General features: G+C 42.8%; 1 protein-coding gene across 1 annotated transcript in view; it reads right to left on the bottom strand.

The window, feature by feature from the left end:
- Nucleotides 1-325, bottom strand: part of Mrpl44 (mitochondrial ribosomal protein L44) — an 11,729-nt gene extending 11,404 nt beyond the window's left edge. Inside the window, exon 1 of the mRNA XM_010611789.3 lies at nucleotides 8-325. Within this exon, the coding sequence (XP_010610091.1) occupies nucleotides 8-186 (179 nt within the window). The 5' untranslated portion in view covers nucleotides 187-325. The remainder of the gene's footprint in view (nucleotides 1-7) is intronic.
- Nucleotides 326-11,590: the final 11,265 nt, after the last annotated feature.

Below are 11,590 nucleotides of genomic sequence, written 5' to 3'. Positions count from 1 at the left end.
CTCCTACCGGCGCACGGGCGGCGGCGGGCAGCGGAGCAGGCGCCAGCGCTCCAGTTCCTTCTGGAAGCGGTAAGCAGCTCGGAATCCCTTTTTCACTCCCCGAACCGGCGGAACAAGCGTGAGAGTGGCCGGAGATAAGAGGCAGCGAGGCCCCAGCTGCAGCAACCTCACCAACCCGGATGCCATCGCTGGGGAGAAAGCAGGGGAGGACGGAAGGAAGAAAGTCGGACCGGTGTCTCGAGAACACAGTTCCCCAAACCTCCACGAAACGCGGGGCGGGGCGCGGAGCCAGTGACAAGAGGCTTGGCGGTTGCGCCTGCGTTTTACTGCGCACGCGCAAGTGATGACTCTTGCCCTTCGCCGGTTATTTTCGACAGAGCGGGATTCGAGAGGAATTTGTGATCAGAAATTACTGAAAAACGTTTCTGCACTCTGCTACCTGCTCTCTTGTTTTCTCAGTAGAGCAAAACAAAGAAACTTGTTACACTTTCATTTAAAAAGAAAACACTTCATTTTTCAAAAAACAGAAAACATTTCTAGTTTGTATTTAGTCTTCCAGTTGCAGCCCATCCACCCAGCAACTGTTGAACATTTTACTTTCTACCCTGCACATCTCTAGAAGCCTTACTCTCAGAAGCCTTATAAATGTAACTTACTTTAAATTCATTTTTTATTTAGAAACAGCCTAATACTACATTTTTTTCAACATTGGGGAAGAGCTGTGGGGTAGGCATCAAAATGGTAACAGTGGAACTAAGGGCATTTTTGTTCCATCTTTATCTCCTACTCTTCAGCAGTGCTGTTGTATTTCTTTGTTACCAAACAATGTAATTTTTTAAAGATCTTTTATTAAATCACAAGAGCAGCCTTGTCTGAAATGCAGGTTTTGAGTTGTTTGCTGAACCGGGCCACTTCTTTCTGAGCACAGCCGGGGAGGCACTCACATCGGTCTCCTAGGTCATGAGTTGTTCCTGTTTCCACAACCACTTTGTTGTGTTTAGTTACAAAGTCCTTCTTCAATTTACCTCTTTCCCTGGTTATTGTAATTGGCCTCCAAGTAAGGATTGTTCCTCTCTCCCCACCCCAGACAGATCTCACCTACATTAATCTCCCTGAACCAAAGCATATTAGCACTTAGCTCAGATCTTGGTGCCAGGACCGAATAGATCAATCTAGGTTTCTTAGCTGAGTCCTTCAAAACAAGGAATCCAAATGGTTCATCTTCACCTGTCCAAGGTTCACACTGGAGAAGGAGGAACAAAAGAGGGAGTCAGGATCTATTACAAAACAAGCCAGTGGATTCTGCTTGAAGCAAATATTATAAAATAAATAAACAGAAGGGTATTATGATTGGCCTTTGTATTACACTGTATGTTAAGTATTGAAATCAGTAAGTAGAACTCGCTTTTGCAGTACAATGTTGTTTATTGGGAGAAATAATTTAAAGCTACTTGAAACACAGGAATTAATATTAAAATGAAGTTTCTGAGGAATACAATGAACATAATTTTTGAACACAAAAATGTCAAGTCTCAGATGATTTCTCCCACTATTGTAGTACATGGAGCTCAAAAATTAACTTCTGGTAGCTTCCCATTACTGTAACAAAATAACCAAGGTAATTAGCTTAAAAAGAAGAAAAGTTTATTTGAGCTCACAGTTCAGAGCTTGGGGCTCATTGCTTTTGGGCCCATGGCAGGGAGCCTGTAGCAGAGGCAAAATCAGTTCCTCTCATGCTAGGAAGGGAAAGGTTGAGACAAGGAAAAGAAGGGCTGAGGACCCACAATCCCCCTCAAGGGAATATCCCCACTGACCAAAGACATCCCACTAGACCCATCTCCTAATAGCACAAATCTGGGGACAAAGCGTTTAGCACACAGCCCTTTGGGGGACCTTCCCCACTCAAACTACAGCAGCCACTAAGTTTTAGAGCAATTCACTCTTCACCAGATATGTAAGGGTGAAATCAAATGGATGAAAATGGCAACATAACGAATGCTCTGTACTCACCAGTCTTAGGGACAGGCCTCAGGTCTAGATAGGTATATGAGATTTCGCTAAATGTAGATGAGATGGAGAGGAAAAATGATGTGGCATGGTACATACAGAGTCATAAAGAAAAAATGATTATGACTTACATGGGTGAAAGGAAAGGGTTCCCTGTGCCCTCTGGAGATGCAGTAGATGAACTGACAATAGACAGGTTCAGTAGGCGAAATGATGCGCAAATGTATTATGCACCTGGAGATAATCACAAAGTATAATCACCCTGTAGCCAAAATGATTCAGAAATATACATATCTTTTTTTCTTTAAAAGAAAGAGAGAATGGGAAATGTAGATGATTTTTAGAGGAAGAGTAAATGATTTTTAGGAAAATTCAGTGGGGTTGGAGAAATATACAATAGCTTGGGACAAAATCTGTTGGGCTTAGAGAGAACAGAGTGAATTCTTATAAGGATTTTGGGCAGCCTCAAATAGAAGAAAATGAGCTGGGGGTGGTAATGCATGCTATAATCCCAGCATTTAGGAGGCTGAGGCAGGAGAATCACCTTGAGTTCAAGGCCAATTTGGGTGACATAGTGAGTTCAAGGCCAGCCTGAACTATGTAGTGAGACCGAGTCTAAAAAGAAAAGGAGAAAGAAGAGGAGGAGGAGGAGGGTGGCAATAGTGTGTGTGACAAAAGTGTGCTCAGGTGTGATACACTTCAATCTCTTTTCCTTAGATATAAGTTAGTTCATGGAAACCAAGGGAAGGAACTAGATATTTTCCTTGTCAGGAGTCTCTGAGTTTAAGCAGACATGGGGTTATCAGAGAAAAGGCACTCCATAATTGTTAATTTAAAATAGTCAAGTGTGTATTATGGGGTGAAAATCCTGGTCCTGGAAACTCAGCAGAGACTGCCTGCCAAGGCTGAGACAAAAGAAGGAAACTATATCCAGTAGGAAATGGAATCACTGAGGAAAGAGGGATTCCTGCTCTGAAATCTCCCACCACTGCCCCCTACTGTACAAATTTATCAGGAAGCAAGGTGGCAATGTACTTTGGGAAATGGAGTTTGATGAGTTGGCTTCCTGCAAGGTAGATTGTGCAGAATCTGGGACAAATGATTAGCAGAGTAATTGCACTCAGGGATCTCACGGCCCATCTGACTCCAGAGTAACTGCACCCAAGTGGCAAGAATGTGAAAAGTAGCAAGTCAAGGCCAAATTAGAACAGTGGCTCATTAAGCTAACGTACCTCAATTTATCCAAATGTTAAGGTTAGGTACTTTTTAAAAAGACACCATAATGGTACCTATTACTACTATCATTCTCATTATAATAACAGAACTATAATATATTACAGTGCCAGCTAATATTATAAACTAGATTGGGTTAAGAGACTCTTGGAGAGGTGATTGGAAGGTGAGGGCATGAACCTCATCAAGGGGCCAATCCAGTAATGAGTTCATAACTGAGTGTCCTATTAGGACGTGGAGCCTGGTTGGAGGAACAGGTATGAACTTGAGGACCATATCTTGTCCCTGACCCTTTCTTCTAGGATTCTTTCTAGTCCACTCTGCTTCCCAGCCATCGTGACTTGAGCAGCTTTCCTCTGCCGTGCCCTTCCACCTTAATGTCTCTGTCTTGGAGCCAGCTGATCATGGACTAAACCTCTGAAACTGTGAGCTACGATAAGACTGCCACATGTAGGCATTAAGTATTTTGTCCCAGCAACAGAAAGCTGACCAGTACAATTCCCTGAAGGGATCTAGTATAAGACACAAGGATTTATCATCAGAGAAAATGAGGACAGAGCTGATGTTTAGAGATCAGAACCGAGACAAGAAACCTGGGTTAACCATAATAGCTACCATACATAATCTGTTTGCTATATTGACAATAGAAGGTACTAATATTATTATTACTCTCACTTTAGAAATGTGAAATCATCAAAGATTAACTGTCGTACCCAAGATTCTTCTGCTAGTTGATGGCACTGCTCTCGGACTCTAACAATCATGTTCTTTCCACTATTCAGATAAAGTGACACCAATGATCATATAGCAGGCAGTCGACAGAACTTTATTAATGGACTCTGCCTTCTAATTGAGCAGGGCAGCTCAGAAATCTATTCTGTGTCTGGAGTCTGTCACATTCAAGAGACTGTTAATGATCTTTCCCTATCAGCACTTGAACTCACTCCAATCACCTTTTGCCCCTATGATTCCCTGAAGATTTTCAGTCATTTTACTTGACTAATCTGTGTCACTTGATGCAGTTGATCACTCTCCCTTCTTTCAAATCCCATCTTCCTTGGGCTCCAGGAAAACACACACACACACACACACACACACACACACACACAATTTACAATTTTCATCCTATTTGATGGAGGTTCCTCCTGGTCTCCGTTCTAGATCTCCTTTCTTTTCCAGAGATAAACATCTGTGTTGCCAGAGGCCCTGTCCTTAGACCTCTTCCTTAGTTGCCCATATTCTGCCCCTGGACCTCATTTACTGTCGTGCCTGTTAATTACCAAGAATATACTTTAAAAATCATGTTGTAGTTAAGCACTAATTTTTCAAAATATGGTATAAAGGTGAGGTAAATTTCGACCTTAATTTGTGCTTGTAAATTTTCTCTGAGCTATATTTCAGCTGAGATGTTCCCTGTGCGTTCTGGAAGAAACCTCACAGAAGCAGCTTCTCTGTCAGTAAACAAGATCACTTCACAGTTCGTGCGTCAGTCCACCATAGCTGGGTGAAGCAAGGTATCTGGACCCTGTTATACACACTGCACCATTTTCAATGATGATTCATCCTCTCTTCTTATATGACAGCTCAGGGTAGAAGGCCTGTTAATGAGGTAAACTGAGGCACAATACAAATTTAGTTTGGGCAACCCAAGATATATGAATCTGGCAGCTCTTGGGGTTTCCATTGAGGAGGGTATAAGAAACAGGCTTACATGTGTGTATCTATTTTTTTGGTACTTGGGATCAAACTCTGGTCCTTGTGCTTGCGAGGCAGGCAGTGGAACCACTGAGCTAAATCCCCAGCCCTGGGCTTATGTGTATCTTACATGTGAAAATACTATGGAGAAATTATTTGTGGCCTACTTGATCTGTCCTTCTAAAAATTTCCTAGTTATTATGATTTTTTTGGCTACTTCTGATTGGTTGAATTTAAGTTCTCTTTTCCTGTACTGTAGGCATTTATAAGAAATAATTCAATGTAGGGCCAGGGATTTAGCTCAGTGGTTCTGGATCCTGCTTCACAAGCGCAAGGACCCGAGTTCGATCCCTGATACCAAAAAAAAAAAAAAAAAAAAAAAAAAAAAAAGAAAAGAAACAATTCACTGTAGCTGGGCATTGTGTCTCATGCCTGTAATCCCAGCAATCTGGGAGATGCATGTAGGAGGCTAAGGTCAAGCCCAGCCTGGTAAACCCAGTGAGACAGTGTCTTGCAATTTAAAAGCAGGACCTGACAGTTTGTAAGAGCTAAAACTTGGAAACAGCCCATTTGCCCAGCATTTGGAAACTGGATAAAGAAGATGTGGTTTTTCTATAAAATGGAATACTACTCAGCCATAAAGAATGAGAAATTAGATTCATTCATAGGAAAATGGATACATATTGAGGATATACTCCTAAGTGAAATAAATAAGTCACACATGTGTAAATACCAAATAGTTTCTCTGGTGTGAAAAACTATAATTGTACATAAGATCCTAATGAGATAATTGAAAAGGTGAAGTAGGAAGAAAAGGGCTAAAGGTATAGGGAAAGTGGGAAGGGTAGGGCAAAGGTAATAAGGGAAAAATATGAGAAAATGAAAAAATGGAAATAAAATGTTTGTAAATGGGGAGGGAAGGAGGGGGTGAAGAGAGCCCAGGGACAAGGGGAAAAAAATGAGATCCAAGACCTGTCATGTAAAGGTACAAGATCCCAATGATGAATGTAACTGTACTGTATACCTAAAATGTACCAATAAACTCAATTAAAAAAACTAAAATAAAATAAAAGCAGGGCCTGAGTGGAATGTAGCTCAGTGTGAAGGTCCCGCATTAGATTCCCAGTATTGTTAAAAAGAAAGCTCAAGGTAAGTTTCATTTATAAATCATTTGAAAATCAAAGGGTGCTGAGATGGCTTATGAGGCCTGACTGGCCTTTTCTTATCAGCTATCCTGCAGGCCTGGTGTCCATTGTAATTTACTTTGACAGGTCAATTTGTGAACATCTCCTTGTGGATGGCCCTTCTGTCTCACTTGATGGCTACCACCCTGATACTATCAATCAGTTACACCCTTGGTTCCTATTCTTTGGCCAACCAGTGAGGATCTGCTGACCTCGCCTCTAGCTGCCTAGCCCATCCACCCAAGAGCCTTCCACTCTCTGAGTTCTGTCTGCATCCCAGGCTGCCCCACTCTCCAGCAGCGTGGACAGAGTTCCTGTGCCTAACTGGCCATCCAACGCCTTCACTTGGAGACTCAACAGACATCTCAAACTTCCACTCCAAACCAAACTCTCTTTCCCTCCCAGACCTACTTCTCCTACATTGTCCCAGACCTGCAGATGGCCCCTGTGCTCTTCTAGTTGCCCATAAATCTGTGTCACTCTCAACTCTACTGTTTCTTACATAGTCCATTTCCAGCTAATCCCACTTCTAGAAATGTCTCGAGTCTATTGTCTTCTCATCCCCTGTACCCTTACCGAAGTATTTCCTTCGTGTCACAAATGCAGGGGAATGACACTACCCAAGTAGGCTTGTGGAAGGCAAGGAGGCCCAGACCTTATTCATCTGGGTCAAGTAGACCGAGGGCAACAGAGCCTTCAGGGATGAAGAAAGGAAAGGCAGGGAGTTTTATAGCGGACTCAGAAGTGGCCTGACCATCAGCGGTCAGAGCAAATATTTGTGGTCCCGGTCTATGCAGCGGTCAAAGCAGATATTTGGATGTTATCAGGTAATTTGGTGCCGGGAAGGGGAAGATGTACTGTACTTCGTATTCTTATCTCTTTTCTATAACATCCTGTTCTGTGTTGTCTGCCTGGAGAGGGCACAGCCTAAATCTGGGTGGAGACGACACAGCCTATATCTGGTCCATAGCTACCTGAAGGAGCAGCGTGCTTTTGCTGAGGGCTGCGGTTTTTTGTATTTGCTAAAACTGTAGTGTGGAATTAAACAACATATTTCTTAAACAGGTCATGGGCAGATCAAGCACAACACTTAGCAAGGCTGACTTCCTCCTCTCCTTCTTGGCTCAAACATCACTTCTCAGCGAATCCTTTGCTGGCTCAAGTTGTATTCCCTAAAAGCAAAACTGAGACACAGGTTGGCACACACGCAGGGTATCTATTGGGGTCAATACCTATGAAAAGACAGGCAGGTAACAGGACTCAGGAGAAGTCAGCTGCAGTACAGGCCTGACAAAGCCGAACCTGATCTAAGAGAGAGCTGTAGAGCAAATACAGTTTGGCAGCGTGTCCTGACGGTCAGGCCTGTACGTGCACATCTTCTTTGGTGGAGGAGATCAGGCTCACTGAGACAAGGGGCCTCTTCGCAGCTTGCAGACTCAGAAAAAGCTGAAAGCTGGAGACTGCTGACACTCTTCTTCCAGGGAGTTGGAGCTGTTCCCTTTATCTCTGTACCCACTTCTCTATCCTCTTTGAAACTGTAACACACCTACACTCCCTTAATAGCTTACATACTATAAAATCTAGTGATTTATTCTATTTATTATCTGGGTCTTTCACTGGACTGTAAGTTTTAACAATAGAGGGGTTTTTGTCACTTTTGGCCACTGCTGCATTTAGAGTAGTACTTGCTTCAGATCAGGCACGCAGGAAATACCTGTTGATGAGGTCAGCCAGCTGTCATTATATTGTACAAGCCTTGCAAGGACCATGTCTCAGTCATCTGGTCACTATATGGTATGCAGTGGAGGTGCTAAATAAAGGGATCAAAACAATCTATGAATGTATTATTGACTTCATTGTAAGGCAGGATTAGTGTGCACTACTTAATAGAAATGCCATGTCAGCTACATTTGCAGTTTAAAGTTTGTATTAGGTACATCAAAAACTAGGGAGCAACATATAGTAACTGTAATATGTAGTTTAACTCAGTGTATCCAAAGTAGAATCCTTTGAATGTGTAATCAATATAAAAGTATCAATGATTTTACACTGTTGTTTTACATTTTTGTTTTATGTAAAGTCTTTAAAACAGACTATGGATTTTACATTGATACCACATTCCAATCTGGGCCAGCCACATTTCAAATGCTTCATAGCCCTGTGCTTAGAACACTGCACATCCGCAGTGCCATTCTGCAGTTTAGTGCCAGGATGCATCGTGTATTGGAAAATGTCCCTGTCATAACTCTTACTTACTAGCTGTCCTCCTGTCAAAACGTCAGGGTCATGTCTGCAGTCAACCAAGTGGGGTAGAATGCTTGATAGAAGAAGAGAAACCATGAGACATTTAGGTCAAAAAGATGTCAGAAAGAATTTATTATAGGATTTGGGCTTCTGTTATGTGGTTTTAAGGAGAAGGGTGTCTCTTTGGATTAGATGCTGACAGTTGTCTGGGCTGTTCCGCTGAGTAGTTAGGATTATAGGAGCTGGCCTTGAACTTGCTATCTGGTTGCACCTCTTGAGTAGCTGGGATTATGGGTGTGTGCCACTCTCCTGGGAAAAATTGGATATTACAATAATTTTTACCTAGGTGAAGCAAGACTTGATAAAGTTTGAAGCTGTAATTGATAAACAAATGGGAGTCTCTCATATTAGCCAGGATAGAAGGATGTCTGACTGTTTTTTTGTGGTCTGTATGTTTATGCTTCGGCTGTATTTAGACATGATTATAGGGTAGTCCTGTGTGGTGTTAATGTTCCATAGGAAGCAGCCGTGAGCACCCAGCCACCAACTAGCAACATCAAAACTGGGATGATTGGTACCTACCCACCTTAACTCAGAGTTTACGTGCTCCTCTCCTCCTCATAGATACAGAAGCATGTGACTAAACTTTTCTGTGGTTCAATTTTCTCATCTCTAAAATGAGACCACAAAGCCAGGTGTGGAGGTACATACACAGCTGTAATCCCAGCACTAGGGTGGCTCAGGCAGGAGGATGGCCAGGATTGTCTCAAATTCAAGGCCAGCCTCAGGTATATGGTGCGCTCAAGGCTAGTTTGAAGTACATAGTGAGATTGAACAAAATGGGAGGGGGGGCTGGAAAAAAATGAGAACACGAGAGCATCACTCTGTCAATCTTTTAAGGTTATCAGTATTAGGTGAGGTAATGTGAGAAACTGGGATAGTACCAGACAGGTACTGTAAAATTTAAGTCTCACTTTTACTCCTGGAGTGTGAACAGCCAAGAGGCTTCCACGATGCTGGGCTCAGAAGCTCAGCGAGGCTCCAGGAGCTTGTTGGACAGTGAGAGTCACCCAGGAAGGAACACACCAGGCAAGTTGGCAAATAGACCTTTATTAGTCTGGCCAGACGGCACTCCCCAAGCCAAGTAGCTCAGAGAGGCGGCTAGCTCAGAAACAGAGGCAATTTTATATAGCGCTGAGGGGGGGTTTACACTTAAAACTTACAGGAAGAGGATAAAGGCAAAGAATCAGTTGATCTGAGCTAGTGGTCATCAAGCATATATTTGACCATCATGTACTAATGATCAGCAGATCGATTATCCCATTATTCAATTTACAACTTAGATTATAAAGTTCAGAACATTCAACTACAGGCAAGTAAGGAGTGGCGTGATTTGTGTTGGGTCACTGTGTTCACTACAGTTTCCATTTAGTTTCCCAGCTACTTCAAAGCAGTTACCTAACAATTCACAATTAATCATTAGTTATCCTATAAGGGATGGGGGGGCAGCGACAGTCTCTAGGTCATTTGCTGGTCAACATGGAGTCGCTCTGGTTCAGTCAGGCTCTTACAATCTCTAGAACACTTCATTACATCTGTTTGTTTAAAATTTAAACACTGGGAAGTACAACCTTTATATTTGGCACAGAGAGTCTTTTTTGGACATAGCTACTCGAGGGGTATATAGCTTAATAGCATTCTTTGGTTTGTAACATGTCACTTGTCCCCAGTTGTAACTATTCAAATAACTGAGATTTACTTGTGGGAAATTTTTAAACATAGTATATGGTCTAATACTTTCAAGTGGGGTGCATACTGGAACCAAACAACTTCCAAGCACATAATGAAAATTCACATCACCATTTAAACATATTTCAGACAAATTTAAGGATTCAGCTAATTGCACCCAAACATTTTTAGTATGATCTAAGTTCTCTCTGGACAACGCTATTATTGTCCCAAGGGAAATCACCCAGATCATAATGAAGGTCTAGTTGAGCAGAGTTTTACTTTCAATTCTCCGTGTTTGCTGACAACGCTCCATTTTCCGTGCGCCACTGGGCTGTTGTCTGGTCCGGGCTTGAGGTGGTTGCAATGGATCAACGTCAGGTGTCCCGCAACCTTCACAGCCAGAGGAGTAGACAGGACAACTGCAAAAGGCCCCTTCCACCGTGGTTCCAAGGTCTTGGAGTCAAACTGCGAATATAAACCAGTTCTCCCGGCTTATAGGGCAGTGGCTATAGAGGTTTCTCATGAGGAAGGGTCAGAGATCCTCTAACCTGGTCTTGTAGTTGAGACTGTATTTCATGTAAAGCTCTCAGAGACTTAAGCAACCTCAGATGAGAGAATTTCTCCTTTAATTCCATATCTATATGGGGAACCAAGGGGAGAGTACTCCCATAGATAATTTGGAAGGGTGACAGATTCAGAGGAGGCTTGGGAGTACATCGAATACGCAACAGAGCAAAAGGGAGAAGCTCCACCCAACTTAATTCAGTCTCTAGGCTCAATTTAGTTAAAATCTCTTTTAGTGTTCTGTTAGCTCTTTCTACCTGTCCTGAACTTTGAGGTCTATAAGCATAATGTAAATTCCATCTAATTCCAATGCTTAGGCTAATCAGTTTAGACACTTTAGCCGTGAAGGTTGGGCCATTGTTGGACCCCAGGGCTAAGGGCAAGCCAAATTGGGGAACTATCTCAGTCCGGAGCTTTTTTACTGTTACCTCAGCTGTTTCCTTTTTAGTAGGGTATGCTTCCATCCACCCTGAGAATGTGTCTATGAAAACTAACAGATATTTGTAACCATATATGCCTAGTTTCATTTCAGTGAAGTCCAGTTCCCAGTGTTCTCCGGGAGTCAGTCCCTTATATTGGACCCCTGGGGGCCCAGTTACCCGATTCACGTTTACCTTGAGGCAGGTGGGGCACTGTCTCACTTTGTCCCAGGCCTTCTGGGCTAATTCTCTGCTGACAAAGTGGGGCCGTAGCAGGGCCATCATCCTCTTTTCTCCTTGGTGGGTGGATTCATGGAGCTCATTTAGCAAAGTGTGGGCCACCGCGGCTGTCAGAATGACCTTCCCTTCATCTGTCATCCACCATCCATGCTTTCCTTTGGTCCAGTGGTTTTTACTTATCTCTGTTATTTCTTCCTCTGTATATTCAGGCCTCTCTGGGAGCATGGGTGTAGGTAGCAGCACCATTTGTTTCCCCACTGATTTTTGATTTTT

The sequence above is a fragment of the Fukomys damarensis genome, unplaced genomic scaffold (assembly GCF_012274545.1).
Source record: "Fukomys damarensis isolate Sample0158 unplaced genomic scaffold, DMR_v1.0_HiC HiC_scaffold_16, whole genome shotgun sequence".
Taxonomy (NCBI): domain Eukaryota; kingdom Metazoa; phylum Chordata; class Mammalia; order Rodentia; family Bathyergidae; genus Fukomys; species Fukomys damarensis.
The sequence above is the reverse complement of the archived record's forward strand: the minus strand, read 5'-3'. Positions and strand labels throughout refer to the sequence as shown.